Genomic DNA, 20,502 nt, shown 5'->3' on the forward strand with positions numbered 1-20,502 from the left:
TAATACTGATATCACTGTGCCTGAAATAAAATAGGTACATGATAAATATTTGTTTATAGGTTCCTTGATCAGTAAAATTATTGTACAAATGTGCATTTATCTGGGATGGGCTATACCATACATGCCCAAGTTCACAACTTTAACAATGACAAATAGATTTTAAGTAGTTTATTAATAATAGTGACCTCAAGTTTCACAGACCAAATGGTTGTGAATGACCTTAAAGGACAGGATCTGTATGACCTGCCTAACTATAAAGAGACAAACTGTAATAAGACATATGCTATACAATAGTCCAGTTAAATATTGATTAAAATGCTCTATTTGTGTGTTTACGTATAATTTTGTTTAATGTGGTACTTCCGGGTTCCAATCTCAACTTTATCATTTACTAGCCAGATGACTTTATATGAATAATTTAAACTCTCTGAACCTCAGTTTTTCCTTATATGTAAAACTGAAATGTTAATATTCTCCTTGGAAGCCTTTTATAAAGATTAGTGAGGTAATACAGGTAAAATGTAGCACATAATATAAATGTACAATGACACCATTATTGTTTCCTTTCCTTTTAAAATTTCCCACTCATGGCTTTGTAATATAACAAATCCTACTGCCAAATTTATGAACAAGCTTTAAACTTAAGTACCATTTGTGCCTATTTATATCCCTTTACAGGGTGAATAACATTTACTTCTTTGCAATTCTTAAAAATTCAAATCATCAAATGCTCATTTATTTCTTTCCAAATTAGAAAGTGGAAAAAATGATATCCCAGGTCTTCAAAAAGCCCTGAAATTATGACAAAAATAATTGCCTTGTGAGAAAAAATAGGAAAGTGCTTGTAAGTGACCAATACCCAGTTAAGTTATTCACAAAGACCAGTGACAGTAACAACTTTTAAAAATTCTTAAGTACAAAAGAGTACTTTACCCTTGCTTAATTATCAAATACCAAAATCGATGTAGTAAGAACTAAAGCAGATCAATTAGATTCCAACCTTACCTCTGTCCAAACACTTGTTCCATCTTTACTGTTATTAACTGAAAGCAATAATTATCAGAGTTGCTTTAAGAATATATGACAGGAAGGGCTACAAAGGGTCTTTAACCTTTTGACTTTATTTCCAAATGAGGCAATACAAAAAATGATATACCAGAATTGTAAGATAACAACATTCAAGATAAAATCTTAAACTTGTTTGAAGTTACCTGACTCATTTCCTTTAATATACTATGAATTAATTTTTTATATACCCTGTTATTCCCTTGTAGATAACACACATATTGCATTGTTTTACATGTGAGTTAAAAAGTGCTAATTTGTAATAAGCAAGCAATTAAAACACATCCCTATTTTTATAATTATAGTCTAGCCATTCTTCATTTTTTTAAACTTTTTATTAAATTTTCAATCACATTAAAGTAGACATAACAGCATAACAAATCCCCAAGTGCCCACTACCTAGCCGAAACAATTATCAAAGCCAATTCTCACCCACTTCTCCCCCATTTAATCATTTTGAAATAAACCTCAGATATCATTTGATCTTTAAACATTTCAGTATATATCTCTGAAACAGGGGCTACTTTAATATAATAATAGTATTACCACACCAAAAAAATGAACAATTTCTTAATATCAAATATCTAAGCAGCATTAACATTTTTAATAGTCATATATACCTTTAATAGACTTTATTTTTTAGTGAAGTTTTAGGTTCATTAAAAAATTAAGCAGAAAGTATAGAGATTTTCCATATACCCCTACCTCCACACATGCCTAACTTCTGCCATTATCAACACCCCCCACCATTTGTTACAATCAATAAACCTACATTGACACTAAAAATTTCTAGTTTACATTAGGGTTTACTTTTGGTCTTGTACATTAGATGGGTTTGGACAAATGTATAATGACATGTATGCACTATTATAGTACTATAAATAAAGAGTAGTTTCACTACCTTAAAAATCGTGTGCTCCACCTATTCATCCCTTCTTTTCCATTAATCCTTATAATCACTAATCTTTATTACTGTCTCCATAGTTTTGCCTTTTCCAGAATGTCATATATTTAGAATCATATAGTATGTAGTTTCAAATTAGCTTCCTTCACTTAAAAAACAACAAAGTTTGAAAACTATCACTTCATGGTTTCAAAATTTATTACAAGGCCAAATTTAAAACTCTGGTGCATCTAAGGGCAGTATCAACAGTAAAAGTCAACTAATGGAATGGGAGAAAATATTTGCAAATCGGATATCTGATAGGCAACTGATAACCAATATATTAAAAAATCTACAACTCAACAAAAAAACAAGACTGAAAAAATTACAGCCAATTTCCAATAAAGATATAGTTAAAATAATAAGTTACCATTTAATGATAACCCACTACATACAGTGCTAGGTAACATATTTCTTATTTCTAATGCTTATAATTAATTCACTCAACACATCTTTAATATAATCATGCAAGTTAAGTATTATCGCCTTTATTTTAGAGACGATGAAAGTGCCTTGTCCAAAATCATGAAGAAGCTAGAAAATGGCTGTGAGATTATTCTAAACCTAGGTCTATTGAGAAATATTGATTTCTTCTGCTCTTTACAATGCTTTTAACACATTTCAACCAACTTTCAGTGTAAGATATTACTACTACTCTGATTCCCAAAGGAACAACCAGTGGCTATGATTTAACATCAGAAGACAAAACAAGCCTTGAGAAAATTGATCTGTGAAGTTATAAAACAACAAATTATCTTAATGTGCTTGTAATTCAGGGTCATATGAAAGTTATTCTGTATTCATTACGAAAATTCTCAAATGTTAAACAAAACTGACTAACTCAAGTTATGCAAAAGTAAACTGCAACCAATTTAACATAAACTTTATTTAAAATGAGACTGCCATCTGATATAAATATGATATTTTTTACCTTTTTGAATAAAATTTCCTTTAGAAACATGGTACAAATGTATATATTCTCATAAATGTTAAGAATATAACATAAAATCACCATTAAACCTATTGTTTTATTTTTATCCTCTCAACTATATTTACAGGAAAAGAGCGGGAGTTATAAAGCAAAAAAATAAAAAATAAAATAAAATTTAAAAACCTGGTTGGTTCCTAGTTCTACCATTTCAGTTTTTTCAACTGTGAAATAGGGATATCACCTTTTAGATAGATTTACTAGGAAGATTAAATTAGATAACAAACAAATAACAGAGTAAATACTAAACAAATGTTAGCTCCCTTCTGTTTCCCTCTTAGCCAGCTGCCCAGGAACTCTGTGGTCATAGTCCAGGTGCTGCTAGAGAGGTGGCCCTTGTTAAGGACCTCAGTTTTATATAACTCCCTTATTCTGTTTTTTCCCTCGAACCACTGCATACTGCTTTGGAGTATGGGCTCTAGAAGTTAAAGAGCCTGAGTTTGAATCCTAACTCCACTTATTGGCTGTGTGATTTTGGAACAAGTTACTTAATCTTTCTAGGCCTATTTTATCACTTGCAAAATGTAGATTATAACACTAATTCAGAGGCTGTAATGTATATTAAATAAGTAGCATTTAGAAAGTGCCTGGCTAATGATAAACACTCAATAATTATTAGCTATCTCATTCTTTTCACCACCACTACCACCATCATCATCCTCTACCTGTTTCCCACTGTGGAGTATTTGCAATTGTTTTGGTATTTCACATATTTAAGTTTTGTTAACTATAAAAACATGAGCAGTATGTTTTAATAGGGTAGTCATTTTTTTTTTCTTTTTTTGCATCTGAGTTAAAAACACAACACTAAGCAGTAAGCAAATGCTCACTGAATGAATCAATAAATGAACAAATAGATGGAAATAAATGGCCTTATAGAGCTTTTTTCTCTTTAATCCAAACTGCTTATATTGCAAAGATAATTTAACCAGCTCACGATGTCTGCAAAGACAAATACTGACCCTAATCCATGAAGTCAGAACTGTAGAACAAACTGACTGAAATTTTTATACCAAGTTTCACAGGGATATCAAAATTTTAATTCTCTACTAGGCCTTTACTTCCCACTTCAAGGTAACTATCCCTCTCCCTCTTTCCTCTCAAACTATCAACATCTATCCCTATTTCACCCTTCTCAATGTTTGTATTTTCTATATGAAGTACAGCCATGTAGATGTAAATTTCTTCACATTCTCACCACTTAATCCATAAACATGTCTGTCCCCACCTTCTCTTCCTTCCCCCACTGAAGACCAAACCCTCAACATATGCATAGATCCTATCCCTTAGGCCTCAATATTTTTTCCCTTCCTTTGATCAATCCCCCTTTTCTCTTAAAACAACTTGTCTAAAGGATCATTCATGACATTACAGAAATGCAATAGTATATCTCCCATCATTAAAAAAATTCATCCAAACTCATCTTCTAACTGCTCCAAATTTTTCTGTTCTCCATGACAAAACTTCTCGAAAAAGCCATATCCATCTCTTCACTTCTTATTCCAATTTTAACCCATTTTCAACATATTCTGGCTTCTGTATCCACAGCTCTACCAAGTCTGCTTTAATCAATGACTGATGCAGCCAAGTCCAATGGTCCCTTCCCTGTCTACATTTTTTAGACCTACCATAACATTTTGCATAGGTAATGGCCCTCCTGCTTTGACAAACTACATTATTCTTTTGACTTCCAAGACACCATGTTTTCTTGGTGTTCTGTCTACCTCTCTAGCCACTCCTTCTCAATCACTTACAATGGGTCCACCTTCTCTGCTTGACCTCAGTGGCTCTGCCCCAGGCCCCTTCTCTTCCCTCTGTACACTATTCCCTAGGTGAGCTCAAATGTTCTCATTGCTTCCCATTGTACTCCATTGTATATGACCTGCAAAGCCCTACATGATCTATTTCTGACTTCCTCTTCAAGTTTCTTTTTTTATGTGACTCTTCTCTTACTTGCAATACTTTAACCATACTGGATTCCCTTCAGTTTCCTGAATAGATGCTTTCTGACCTCGAGGGCTTTGTCCACGCTATCTCTCCCTTCCTGAAGTATTCTTCTATTCTTTGAATGGCTGACTCTTCAACCATGTGTCATCTAAAATGTCACTTCTCAAAAGACTTCTCAGATCTTCTTCCTCTCTCCATTTAAAAAATATTATCCCTTAATTCCCTTCATAGCCATTATCATAATTTGTAATTATATGTTTGTTTTGGGTTAGTCTCACTAATCTTTACATGAGGGTAGGGATCACAATGTTATCAGTGTAAACTCAGCACTCAGCATAGTGATAGACAAATTACAAGCACTCAATGTTTTTTGAATAAATAAATGATCTGGGACACATTTAATCATTCAACAAACATTTACTAAACACTTTGTACATGACTGGTAGTGCTAGATGTTGGGGATACACATACAAATTAGAATCAATCTCAAGATCCTTACAGCCCAATAGGGGAGAGGGACAAAAACAATTCTGTGTAATAAGTGTTATGACATGGTTGAGGTCAACTTTTAGTCAACATAGCCTTGTGAAGGGTATGAACGGAAAATATTTCCCTAGCTTTATTAGAAGCCAAGTTTAATCTTCATGTTGATCCTGCTTTTCAATGATGTAATGATACAAATCATAATGCCAATGATAAAACAGATAAAGTCTCAGGCAGAGTATGAGGAAAACTGCATTACCATGCAATGCTCTACTTTAAAGTATCAGTTTCTTACTCTCAAATCAATTGGTTCCCATTAATAGGTAAGTAAATAAGAAACTGAGAAAATAAACTTGTTTTGGTCTGAATTTGTCCTTAAACAGGAAAAACATATACAATTAATTTAAAATATTTTCTCAAGCTTTTACAACTGTTATATTCTGAATTTGATACCATCATCTAAAAGCTCAAGGTGCTGCATAAAAAGATGTACTGCTGCACTGAGAGCTAGTTATTTATTCATTTTTCATTTAACCAACAAATATTTATGTGCTAGGGCTTAGGATACAACAGCAATCAAGGCAGAAAAGATCCTTATCTTCATGGAGCTTTAGATTAGAATTAGAATGACAAATAATAAATAAAAAATACATAAATAAAATTATAATTGAGAAGTCAATAGATCATTTATAAAATTGAGAATCAGGAAACAGCTAAGTAATTATATTGAAATATATTACTTAGAAATGTATAATTAAATACTCGGAGATACTTCTAAAAGAATTAAAAGTGGATATGTGTAAGAGAATGAAAGAAACACATACTGGGAGAATATATTTACAAAACACATGTGTGATAAAGAGCTTGTATCTAAAATATAAAAAAAATTTTTTAAAGCTCAACAAGAAAACAATTGGATTAAAAGATAGGCAAAAGATCTGGACACTTCACCAAAGATATATCTTGCCACCAAGATATATGGGTGGCAAATAAGCATATGAAAAGATGTTCAATATGATGTCATTAGGGAATTGCAAATTAAAAAAAAATGAGAAACTACTATGCATCTATGAGAATGATCCAAACTTAACAGCACCAAATGGTGGTGAGGATGTGGAGCAACAGGAACTCTCAGTCATTGCTGATGGGAGTGCAAAATGGTACAGCCACTTTGGAAGACAGTTTGTCAGTTTCTTACTAAGAGAAACATAGGCTTTCAAAACAATCCCGCAATCATTCTCATTTATTTATACAAATGAATTTAAAACATACACAAAACCTGCATGCAAATGTTTTTAACAGCTTTACTTATAACTGCCCCAAAGTGAAGCAACCAAGATATCTTCCAATAGCTGGATGAATAAACAAACTGTGGTACACTCATACAACAGAATATTATTTGAGCAATAAAAATGAGTTATCAAGTCGCAAAAAGACATGGAAGACTCCTTGAAATCGGTCTTGGTGATGATTTTTTGGATTTGATACTAAAAGCAAATGCAACAAAAGCAAAAATAAACAAGTAGGACTATATCAAACTAAAAAGCTTCTGCACAGCAAAGGAAACAATCAACAAGATGAAAAGGCAACCTATAAAATGGAAGGAAATATTTGCAAATCATATATCTGATAAGAGGTTAATTCCCACAATATATAAAGAATGAACACAATTCAATAGAAATATAAAACGCAATGACAAATAATCCAATTAAAAAATGGGCAGAGGATCTGAACAGACATTTTTCCAAAGAATGCATACAGATGGCCAATAGGTAGATGAAAAGGTGCTCAACATTACAAATCATCAGGGAAAGAAAATCAAAATCACAATGAGATATCACTGCATACCTGTTAGAATGACTATTATCAAAAGGAGATAACAATTGGTGAGGATGTGGAGAAAAGAGAACCTGTGTTCACTGTTGGTGGAATGTAAATTGATATAGCCACTATGGAAAACAACATGGAAGTTCCTTGAAAAATTTAAAATAAAACTACCTAAGATGCAGCAATTCCACTTCTGAGTATCAAAAAAAACAAAAAACAAAAAAACAAAAAAACGAAACAAAAACAACTATCTCAAAGAGATATATGCACCCCTATGTCAATGCAGTTCATTAGAATAGCTAAGACATGGAAATAACTGAAGTGTCCATTGATGGATAAAGAAAATGCAGTATATATACACAATGGAATATTATTTGTCCATAAAAAAGAAAATCTTGTCATTTGCAACATAGATGAAACTTAACAGCATATGCTAAGTGACATAAGTCAAAGAAAGACAAATGCCATATGAGCTGATTTATATGTGGAATCTAAAAAAAAAGAAGAAAAAGAGCTCACAGAAACAGAACAAATTGGTGGTGGCCAAAGGTGGGGAGTGGGAGGTGGGCAAAATGGGTGACGGCTGTCAAAGGTATTATTTTTGTCTAGTTATAAAATAAATGAGTCTTGAGGATGTAATGGTGACTATAGTTAATACTCGATTGCATATTTCAAAGTTGCTGAGAGTAAATATTAAAAATTCTCATCACAAGAAAAAATTTCATAATTATGTATGGTGATGAATGTTAACTAGATTTATTGTGGTAATCATTTCACAACATAGACAAATATTGAATCATTATATGTACACCTGAAACTAATGTTATTCAATTATACCTCAATTAAAAAGTAAGACACAGAGGAACCTTAAATATTCCTAAATGAAAGAAGCCAGTCTAAAAAGGCTATATACTGTTTGATCCCAACTGTAAGACATTCTGAAAAAGGAAAAAACTATAGAGACATTAAAAAAATAAGTGGTTGCTAAGGGTTCAGGGAGAGAAAGGGAGGGATGTATAGCTGGGGCACAAGGAATTTCTATGGTAGCGTAACTATTCTTGTATATGATAATAGGATACATATTTATCAAAACCCATAGAACTGTACAACACAAAGAGTGAACTCTATAATATATATTTCTTTTATAGGATTTTAGTTAATAACAATGTATTAACACTGATTCATCAATTTTAACAAATGTACCACACTAGTGCAAGATGCTAATAATGGGGTCAACTGGAGGAGGGGTATATGGAAACTTTGTACTTTCCACTTAGTTTTTCTGCTCTAAACAACAGTCTATTAATTTCTTTTAAGTCTATATGTCTAAGAAGCTGGACTAGAGACTTCTAGAGATATGTAGAAGCACAGAAGGTTGCCATCTCTCAATACATAAATATTACTTTGTTTAAAGTATTTAAGACTTTACTATGGAACACTAATTCAAATGAAAAGCACAGTTGGATACTGACTGTAGTTTGCCATTTTATACACAAATCTATAATATTATATATAGAAATATAAACTTATAAACTATATTATGTAACATTATATTAAATATAACATTTTATAATCACATTTATAAATGCTTGATATATGTTAAGTATCTATAATTCCAAGTGTCTGAAGGGGAGAACCTTTCTAGAATTACATTAAAAAGAAATCTAGATGATTTTTCAGCACCACTTTGACATTATGTATGTCATCAAGCTATTTTTTTTAAAACTGCAAATGATGAAGATCATATGTGCCTAAAGGGATCTCGAAGAAATTAATATTAGAAATAAATCAAAAAGAACGTAGAAACTGCACTATAAAAACCTCAGGACAGCCCACTTAACTTGCACCTTGATGAAGAGCATTCCAGTCTGAGATGACTTCCAGAAAACATACTTTGTCAGTACAGCACATTTCAAAATGTTTAATGGCATATTCTTCACACTAAGTGACCTTAAATAAGTTTAGTAATAATTTTACAAAGATAAATCTGTGCTAGCAGAAATCTTTCCATTTCCTTTCTTTCTATTTTCCTTTAGATACAGAGGATCACACAAGCTCTTCCAAGAGCTGCAGGGAAACAGAGATAAAGGTCTATAAAATGCCCTCCTTTTTATGGAAGAGGAAAAAAGCTCAAAAGTTTTTCATACCGATTCCAGTGCTCTTTTCTATACAACCTTTCCTACAGTTCTTTTCTCTGTTCTGTCTATTGAAACCACTAATGCAGTAAAAATTCACCTATTCTGAATTATAGTTTTTAAATCAATTAAAGTAGAAAAAACTAATGAGTAAATTGGAGTGGAATGTATTACTATCACTAAATCTCTCTTCATTCAGTGACACGGCACCCATATTGTTCTTTTCCTACTTTGTTCAAGATTTGATAGGTAGAGTAAAACCCTAAAATACTGCTAACTTTGCTAGGCTCCTCCATTTTACCATTTTTGTCTTCCTTAAAAATTTAAATACTTCCTTAAAAATTTAAATCCCGAATCCTTTGCATTGCCCAAAACTAATGTTCACCCAAAGACAATGACATATTTCTAGTAAGCAATTCAAGTACAGATAAATTTTGTTGCTATGTCCAGTGTAGTAAAAGGAACATGGGACTTTGGAGTCACTCAGATTTGTGTTAAAATCCATGCACTTCCATTTATAAACTCTGAGAATTTAGGCAAGATATTTAACCTTTATGAGGTGCATTTTTCTCACCTGTATATCTCAGAGAATTGCCATGTTAGACAAGTCTAGCAAAAAGTAGATGTGTTCAAAAATGTTATTCTAGTTTCATCTTTCATTACATCTCAAATATAAAATATCTCAGTCAAGTATCAGTTCAAGAATTTTACTTTTAAAAGGCTATTTTTAAGTCTACTTCTATCAAATAGAACATGGACATTAATCATCTGGCACCTACTAAATAATAACCACCCACATCAGTGAAATAATGGATAAAGTGTGACAAAACCTTGCAAATGACGATAAAAAATAAAAAAAATTTTTCTTTTAGAAATTCTTCTCCATTTTCAAAAAATTTCTCTTTTTTTTTACTGTTAAACTCAATGGCGTTCTTAGGCCTTTAAGTTAAATGATCAAATAAAAAGGGTCAAAATATTCATGGCAAATGGAGCTTGAGAGAAGATGAATAACCATGATCTGCTGGAATCAGTGATTTCCATAGGAAATTAATATGGATATATAATAATGGTGACCATTTGAACTTAGAGGGCACCTTTGGGGAAGGAGTTCTTTGTATTCTTTCTGTTGTTATTTATTGCCTATCATACAAGAGAAATAGGGATTATGTGGCTATATGAAGGAATTATCTAAATTATGTGTGAAATCACAAAAATGCAGAACATTTTAGAGTGTGACATACTTTTCTAATTAACCATAATGAAATCCAGATGTCTTAATCTCTATTGTAGCAATCTAGAAATAAACTAATATTTTAACAATTTCATAAATTCAAGTGTAATGATTTTATATTCTACTTAATTACATTATGCCAAAATGAATATCATAACAATTGTAATATGTACTATTTTGTCTTGACCCATTCTTCTGAAAGATAAATTTATTTCCATTTCTCTATTGCTAATTCATCTGTGCTCAGATGTGGTCTCATTCTTCTCATATACCTTAGAACTTTGTTCCATAAATTATAACCTCTTTTTATATCTTCCTCTCCAATCACTTTTGTATCATGACTTTCCTGACTCCCTTTGCCCTTCTTAGAAAAACTAAGCTCTCATTTCTCAGTGATTCTAAAGTATTTTGTTCATACTGCTAGTATGAAAGAAGAGACATGCTCACTGGGGAAAGTGGTATGACTGAAGGAAAGAGAACTAGCTTTAAAGCTGGCTCTAGCACTTTCAAACTGTGTGACCTTGGGCATATTCCTTGACCTCTCTTGAGCCTCCAATTCCTGATCCGTCAAACAGGAAAAAATTAACAACCCATTCTACAAGAGTGTGATGGAGATTAAATGAAAATTAACATAAAACACACATAACTGGCTCTTAATGTGCTCCATTAAAATTTGTTGTGGGATGGTCTGTTTGTCTACTCAGATCTGTGGTTCACAAATTTTATTTTAGGATTTTTTAAAAACTCCAGGAAATCCAGATATTCGTATCTCCACTCACTGAAATCAGCATCCTTGATATAAACTCCATGAGGTCATACATCTCAACTTACGTATCTCTGAATCTCCACTACCTAGCCCAGAACCTTGCATATATTAGATGTTTAATATATACTTGTTAAAGAGAACTTAACTGTAGATATTAAGTAGAGAAATTATTGAATATGCTTACTTTCTACTAAGATGGAACAAACTATATCTCTTTTTTCAATAGTAAACATTATTTTACAAAATCATATTACTTGGGGTATTTTTCTAGCTACATCCCCAGCATAATCTGATTTATTTGATAACTAGTAAAAGTATACTTATGTTTATAAGCTCTTTTCTTATGAGAAGCTTGAGGATTTTTACAAACATTATTTCATCAATCTTTAGAACATCTCTGAACTGGAGATGGAAAGGGAAAAAAAGATGGAATATTAATCCATAATCTATATGAATTCATAAATTTCACAAATTCCACCAGCAAAATTCCTTCTAATATTTTAATCTGTGTGTATCTTGCCACTATTTTCTTTCCAAATCTACCTAAGTTACCTATTTAATTATTACATCAGGATATACTGGTCTGGAACAAAAGTTTTATCATTTCCTGAAGAAAGCAAAATTTTCTGGAAGCGTTATAGTAAAACTGGAACATTAAAATAATGACTCTAATCCCTTACCAGAATACTAACTGACTATTCAGGCTTCTGACTAAAGGTTTACTTCAGACTGAAAAATATTTAGGAATCAGACATATTATTCTCTTCAAATTTTAATAATCAGAGACTAGCAGCCCGGTCACAGCTTAAAGTTCTTTCTGTTCCCCCATCATTTGTTGTTTTGTGCTATAGAAGCCTTTGTTAATTGCACCCAGGAACCATTCTCTCCCTTTTTCTTATTAACAGAATCCCAGGATACACTGCGCTCAGCCCTAGGGGATGAATCATGATTGATCTTAGCCAGGCCTGGCAATCCTGTTCCCTTTTGTCAGTAACTGGTCTAAAATTGGACCTGTGGTCTAAAACGAGCCAATAAATTGAAAAAAATTGCTAGGGATCCTTTCCTCCCTGATGAGGGAGTGACAAGAGGAAAAGGCTCTTTCGCTCCCCAACAGTTTCTTTGCACTTAGAAGTTGTCAGGCTGGACTTGATGCTTAGAGCTATGCCACTGTCTTAAGATCATGAGGGGAAGACCAAAGAACTTCAGTCATCCTGACTGCACCTAGATACAACTGAGTCTCTATTCTACCTTTACACTTCTTGTCATGTGAAATAAATGTTATTTCTATTTAAGTCACTATATCAGATACTCTGTTCCTTGAAGTTGAAAGCATCCTAATTAATATTGATCAATAAATCAGGCAAGAAAGGAAGTAGAGATTAATTACTGAACACTTATTATTACATCTGTAATCTCATTTAATCTTCACAATAACCCAATATATAAAAATTAATCTTTTTTGTTTTTATAAAAAACTAAGGATTAATAAAGTTATAGTAACAAAGCTAAAGTTTGAATCCAGACCTGACACCAAACTTCACACTCTTTTTAAAAATACAAAAACTCCCTTTCCTCCTTTGTTTACAACTCTTGTTGAAAAAAAACAAAAAACAAAAAACTAGTAAGTTGACATGTTATGGGCTAACAGAACTTAGGGAGAGTTTAAAAATATCAATTATTCTTATAACCTTGTCATAAAAATTTTATCCTTCAACTCTACTTTGTATCAAAAGTCATGTGAGGAAAAGACAAAAATGTATGTATAAAAAGTGCCTCCCCCCCCAAAAAAGTTTCAGAATGTCTAATATAATGGCAAAAATCCGAAAGCAAAAACTGCGATGGATTCTAAGTGTAATATTCAATTTCTAAAGAATTAAAAAGTATGGAGGGGGAAAAAGAATTTAAAAATATGAAGTCAATCATAAACATTTCTTAAATTGGAAGAACAACTTCCTTATTTCAAACTATTCCATTAACCATGTATCTATCAATATAGAAACCACAAAGTTAACACTTCCTTAATTCTCCTCTGTTCATGAAAACTGATTCAGCTTAAATCTTGGCAACAACAAAAAGTCACATAAACACTAAGAATCAGAGAGGTCATTTTTTTATTTAAAACTAGAACTGGGTGTTCAAAAGCTATTTATAACATCACCTCAAACAAAAATATTCACTTTATATTGCATTTATTAATTTCTAATTGAGCATTGCAAAATGGACATGACAGATTTTTGAGCTGATACACATAACTTACCTTCCCACATGCTCTGCAATGGTGCCTCCTTTTGGTGAATGTAAACCTGGCTTCACATTTCATGCAATTTGGAGCCTGAGAATCTGGTACCCATACTGGAGCCACCTCACCCAGAGTAGTAAACGGCTTTCTGGAAGAAATTCCAAACTGACCAGCTCTGAGATCATTATCTGGGCTATCTGGAGCTAATACAAGGCACGGTCTACTGGATATCCCAGACTCATAACTTTCTAAATGTTCCCCATTTGTATCAGCAATAGAGATGTTTCCCAAAGAGGCATTGCATACATTGGTTGCTGAGTTTTCTCCTAATTTTGCTCTCCCAAGAACATCATTCTTGTTTTTAATATTATTTCCACTGTTTGCAGGTAGGTCATTTTGTAAATGATCTGATAATGGCTTTGGAATTTGAAGTTTAAGATTAGAAGGTTGCTTGGGTCTTGCACCACCAAAAGGAACACTAATAGATTGCAGGTTTGCTACTATCTTGGGTGAAGAGTGCCCAAGCACTGACGGAACTTGGCTAGAGAAACTGTGTAAATAATTTTTCTTCATTAGGTCACCAGTGCTGTTTAAAAGTAGTCCACTCCCTTCTGTGGCTTCATTTCCTTTCTGTTCATAAATATTTGAGTAGCATTCTGACTTGCTCTCTTCTATTTCCTTTTCTTCTGTTACTGAATCTTCTTTGGAGGGTAAAGTCTTTGGAACAAAACAAATAACTGGGCTCTGCATTCCATAGGAATCACAACAATTAGACAGAGTATTTGCTGTTGGTGTATCCATAACAGTAGAGAAATCACATCCTTTACTTTCATTCATGAAAGTTCCTTTTAAATCTAGACCTGCTTCTGCCATTCTATCACACTCTCCTCCACTATCATTGTACGTGTCCTCAGGCTGATTCATTTGCAGAAACTTCTCATTTTCTTTATTTACTTGGCTGTCATTCATCTCATTTAGTTTAGTCAATTTCCAATTAGTCATCTCCTGAGATTCAGAGAAATGCTCTGTCATATTAAGAAGTTCTGTAGTGCCAAGATTTTCTTCACGTTCACAACCTTCATTTTCATCAGCTCTAATTTCATCTGAAAACTGTTCACAGTTACCATCCCTTCCAGACCCATTATGCAAGTCAGGTTTGAGGAGAAAAGGTAAAACAGACCGGATGGATTCTTCAGTAATCTCCTCTGCTGGCTCTTTTTTCACCAAAATCTCCTCACTCAAATGGGAAAAGGAGTTTAGACTCCCTAGATCTGTCCTAGGAGGGCTGGTTTTGCCGGTGAGAACCTCATCTGGTATACAGCTCTCTTGGTTTTTAACAGCAGGACCTTCATCTGTTCCCTGGGATGAGATTACTGAATCAATTGTTAAACTTGTAATCATAGACACAGAGGGGTCTCTATCTATATTTTCATCATCCTTTAATTGTGAAGGGGAACAGACACTGGTTAGGTTATCAGATGAAGTAGTACAGACATGTTTAACAGAATCCCCCTCTGCATTTGGTCTATTCAATGGATCTATTTGTTTCTCTGAGTTCATATCTTTTTCAGTGGACCCATTTATATTGAAACTAAATTGATCAGTTTGTCTGTTTTCATTATCCAGTGAACAGCTAAAAGCATCCATGAGGGACTGACTATTATAATTATTACAATCCTGCAAATCACTTTGTAATGTCCTTTTATCACAGTTATGCATGACGGCTACAACAAGAACATTCTTCTCATCGGGCAGACAGGCTAGGTTTCCACATTTCTTCTCCCCCACTTCAAGAGTGCTGCACTGATCATCTTGATTACAGTTCCTCTTAATTAACTGATCTTCTGCAACAGCATTTTCATCAATCCACATTGTGTTGATCTCTGGATTCAGACTACAGTCTTGCCCATTAGCAGCACAATGGTCTTCTCTCTCTGGGGTCAGAGGAGTGGACTGAGCCAGTGAGAAGACTTTCAGCTGTGGCTGTGACTCGTGAGAAACTGCAGGTTCATTCCCACTGGTTAATGCAGAGTTAAATGACATTCGGTGAGGAGGATCTAGAATCTTATTCCACTTTGTATCCAATAAAATAGGAGAAACTGTTTCATCTGAAAAAAATAAATAATTATAATAAGTTTACTGGTAACACTAGAAAAGCTAGGACTAAGTTAATCAAATACATTTGCAAATATACTCTGAAAATAAAATATTCCTAGGATAACTGAAAACAATATTCTTAGGATATAAAATTTCTAATTCTTATCTAAGAATATATATCTAAGACTGTTCCCTGTATTATATATCACTGAATAATAACATCCCAGAACATTCCAAACAACAAGAGAATTCTACTTCAATCTAGTAACATAATTAAAGTGGCCCACAGGCTATACTTGGGGGCTGAGGGGATGCCAGCAACCGGGAAGGCCCTGGATTGCCCAAGCACAACACAGAGTGGAAACAAATCTAAGGTGAAAAAAAAAAAAAAATCAAACAGTGATGAAGATGTAGTAACTGAGTAGAAAGAAAAACAAAGGAATTTTCTGTGGAGAAAAAATGTTCTATAATCTATATCATGACTGAGATATGGGTTGTATGGATATATCTATTTGTCAAAACTGTACAGTTAAGATCTATACATTTTAATGTTTGTAAATTTTATCTTAACAACTGTAAAAAAAAAAAATGAGGCACGGAGTGAAGAGCAGTTGAAGATACAAATGACAAAATGGCAACATGTCAACCACGTAGAAGCTGGGTAATGGGTACACTAGAGTTTATTATACTATTGTTAACTTTGTATCTATCATAATTGGCTATAGTATGTGAAATTCTGCTCATAACCACATCACAATATGTGAATTAGGTTCATATTTACATTATCAATGACATTTGGCATAAAGTATTCATTTACCTTATTAAATCAACCTACTTATATTCTATCAATAAGCATCATTTCATATACCGTTTCTGTTTACTTTTTAACAGATCATAACTATGTTGGCTATCTTCCTAAGTTATAGAGCTATGTGTATGTTTAATTAGAGAAATCAGAAATAATACACTTACTACCTTTCCTGATTTCTTCCTAATCCTAAAATTATACAGCTATATTCCCCTTAGTAGTAACATTATTCTTTAATGCTCCCTTACTTAGCATCTTGTTCATATCTTTATTAAAGCATTTACTACATTGTAATGCAATGGCTTATTTACCTGACTTTTTCAGGCAGAAATCATTTCTTTCCATCAATGTAAGTCCTCACTTTGCACACTGCCTGGTATGTAGTAGGTGCACAATATATATATGCTAAGTGAGTATCTATCATAGTAAAAGCAGTGGGGATGGAGGAACATGAAGATTAAACGGTAGCTCTGACCTCCAAGAAGTACATAATCTAGTTTAGGAAAATAACAAAGAGATACAAATGAATATCTAATTAACAGAACAAGACAGCTAAGTATTTGAAAACTATTACATAATAGAAAATAAATTCAGGGAGAAAGATATTTTCAAGGTTGATGCAGTGAGCTTGAATTAACGAAGGAAATGGTCTGGGCTTCAAAGACAATTTTATGTAAGTTTGTAAAATAGGGCACTCATAAAAGGAGAACAAGGAAAAGTATAGTCTCAAACACAACTTTCTGAGAGAGCAATAAGCAGATCAGTTTGGGTTAAAAAAGAATTTGTGTAAGTAGTGAAAAGAAGCTAAAACAGGCAGATTATAAAGGCCATGAAACATCCGACTGTGTGGAGAATGGCTTAGTATCTGAGTGTTAAATCTTAAGTTTACCAAATTTGGGGTAGCAGAGACTTGAGATTTAGTAACATGTGCTTCCTTTAAAAAAAGAAATCATATTTCTAAGCTGGTTCATGGAAATAAAAAAGGAAATACTGCTTCTTACAGGAATATTTAATAATATTCAGACAGGAATAATCAGGTATTAAAAACGTAATTTTTCAACCACCTACATAATGTTAATTATCTAGTGTCATCTTAGTTGTGTGTGGTATATTTTTCATTTAAAGGAGGAAATTAACACAAAATGAGAAATCACTTTATTTAAAATAGAGAAAGATAAATATCATATGATTTCACTTATATGCGGAATCTAAGGAATAAAAAGAAACTAATGAAAACAGACTCACAAATATAGTAGACAATTTGGTGATGGAAAGAAGGGAAGGGTGGTGGGGGGCTGGGAGAATGGACTGAAGGGTTTAGAAGTACAAATTAGTAGTAGATAGCTGGGCACGGGGATGGGGAACATGGCAGAGGGAATGCAGTTAGCATTAATATGATGGCTAGGTGGTGGGCCGGGGGAGGGAGGGAGCAATTGGGGGGATCATTTTATGAACTATATAGATGTTTAAGCAATGTACTATATACTTGAAACTAATTTAAATAAATTTATATATACATATACATATATACATGTATATATTATATACACACATATATATACATATATGTGCATACAAATCGTGTGTGTGTGTGTGGAGAGGGAGAGAGAGAGAGAGAGAGAGAGGGAGGGAGGTAGGTAGGTAGGTAGGTAGGTACCAGGCTAGAGGTGGTAGTTTTAATCTAACTGGTATTGGGATTTTAAAAAACAGTTCAAACAAATAAACAACATAGTTACAAGAAACTGGCTTCTGAAATTCTTCTCCTTTTAAAGAAGTTATTTTTGTAAGCAAATGCTGTATTTTCAAACTAAAATGACAATTTTTACTAATTCAACAAATATGTATTGAAAATCAACTGTATACAAAGTACCCTACTGGAACTTACAAAAAGTAACAAAGAGATTGATGTAATAAACTAATGGTTTTAGTAATCAGAGTTAGTATTATTCTAGAAGTACAGTATTTGCTAGGTGTAGCACCTGTGTAGCTATCTCATGACAAATAACTGTGATACAGAGAGGGCCAAACTAAAGAAAGAATTGAGAAAATACTTGCATAAAGGACTCAAACTAAGAGAATAATATACCTTCCACCTCGGAATGTATAAAACTCACCTAGAGCCAATAAAATCCCAAATGATTAGGTTTCACATTTACATGAATCAGGAATGAACCTAAGGTTATGGGTTAGCTCTGGGTCATCAGTGGTAACATATGAGAAGAGTAGACATTTCCAAGTATCTTTCCTCTCCCCTTTCCCTCCTACCCCTATAATCCCACATTTTCTTTAAGGCTTGCTCTGTCATAGCCCTAAAGCAACAAAATCAAAACAAATCTCTCTTCTCAATTGCTATTAAAGAACAATCTGAATCACTGGCTACAGAAAAGGTCTGGAGGCCATTACTAAAATCATGGACTTTAGATGGAAATATATGACTTTGTAAACTTGTTATATGCCATTTCCTGTTAGAAACAGACCACCACGGAAGGAGGATAAGGTGAAAGAGATTTAATTATGGTTTATCCATTGAAATCATACTGAGAGGGTGATTTAAGAAAAAAGTTTCCCTAAATGAAGTGAATCTTAAGCAGATATTTTTAGACTGAGCCTTACGAATGTGTCATTTAATTAAACATTTTGGCAGTTACTTAAAAATGTAAATCTTTTAAAATTAGGTTTCAAATGTATCTTTACTTTATTGGTCAATCAACATTTGACAGCTGTTTTTCTTAGTTCAGGACATACAATCACACATTTTAAAGCTTTTCTTGATGATAAATTGGTTGTACATAGTAGAGGAGAGTTCAGGCTCTGGTATCATACTGCCTATAATCTAAACCTGCTACTTATTAGCAAAGCAACTTGGGAGAAGTTGCTTAACCTCTCTGTGCTTCTAGTCTCATCTGTAAAACGTAGATAAAATCTACTTTTGTGGAATTAGTTTAAATATGAAATGATATCACCAATGTAAATAGTTTAGCATAATATCTAGTACATAGTGATTAAAAATGTTAAGTTATTACTCTGGATATTAACATGTAGTATTATTAAGTCATTAGACCTGCTTTTACTTTTCAAAAAGAACTGCATCCTCTTATAACCCCACATTTTCTATGTCATAAATACATAAAAATAAATTTGCCAAAGTTAGTACTCACCTTCGTTTTGTTCAAATTCATCTAACACCTTGTCCAGGTTGTAAGCTTCTGCTTGGAAGTAATTCTCCATCGGTGAGGAAACACCACTTAAGAGACTTGTTTAAAACTAGAAAGTAGATCAAATTTGTATTACACTTTCAATTGTTAAAATATAATTTATAGACAAAACAACTGATACAACAGAAATGCAAAGAATCATAAGAGACTAACTGCTATGAACAATTATATATACATCAATAAATCGGACAACACTAACTGAATAAATTCCTAGACACATACAATCTACCAAGACTGAATCATGAAGAAACAGAAAATCTGAACAGACCAATTACTAATAAGGAGATTGAATCAATCATTTAAAAACACCCCAAAAAAGAAAAGTCTAGGACCAGATGCCTTCACTGGTGAATGCTACCAAATATTTAAAGAAGAATTAATACCAATACTTCTCAAACTCTTCCAAAAAATAGAAGAGGAGGAAACACTTCCAAACTAATTTTATGAAGCCAGCACTACCTAATACAAAGCCAGATAAGGACACTATAAGAAAAGAATATTACAGGCCAATATCTCTGATGAACATAGATACAAAAATCCTAAACAAAATATTAGCAAGCCAAATTCAACAGTACCTTAAAAGGATCATATACTATGATCAAGTGGGATTTACTTTAAGGGTGCAATGATGGCTCGACATCCACAAATCAATGTAATACACCACATTAACAAAATGAAGGATAAAGATCATATAATCATCTCGATATGCAAAAGTCATTTGACAAAATTTGACATACATTAATGGTAAAAATTCTCAA

The 20,502-nt window shown here is 33.0% G+C and overlaps 1 protein-coding gene across 6 annotated transcripts in view; it reads right to left on the reverse strand.

Moving 5' to 3' along the window:
- ZFYVE9 (zinc finger FYVE-type containing 9) overlaps positions 1–20,502 on the reverse strand; it is a 124,820-nt gene that overhangs the window by 62,872 nt on the left and 41,446 nt on the right. For 5 of the 6 annotated variants that reach the window (XR_896492.2, XM_011370490.2, XM_023536779.1 and 2 more), the window contains 2 exons: positions 19,688–19,793; positions 13,643–15,732 (listed from right to left, as the gene is read on the reverse strand). Coding sequence is in view for 5 of the 6 variants with exons in the window: in XM_011370490.2 (XP_011368792.1) it covers positions 13,643–15,732; positions 19,688–19,757 (2,160 nt within the window). In the remaining variant the exon portion in view is untranslated. Of the gene's footprint in view, positions 1–13,642; positions 15,733–16,840; positions 17,023–19,687; positions 19,794–20,502 lie in introns of all 6 variants that reach the window. The other variant, XM_023536778.1, reaches the window with a different exon arrangement.

Source organism: Pteropus vampyrus, unplaced genomic scaffold, assembly GCF_000151845.1.
Source record: "Pteropus vampyrus isolate Shadow unplaced genomic scaffold, Pvam_2.0 Scaffold170, whole genome shotgun sequence".
In the NCBI taxonomy this organism is placed as follows: Eukaryota; Metazoa; Chordata; class Mammalia; order Chiroptera; family Pteropodidae; genus Pteropus; species Pteropus vampyrus.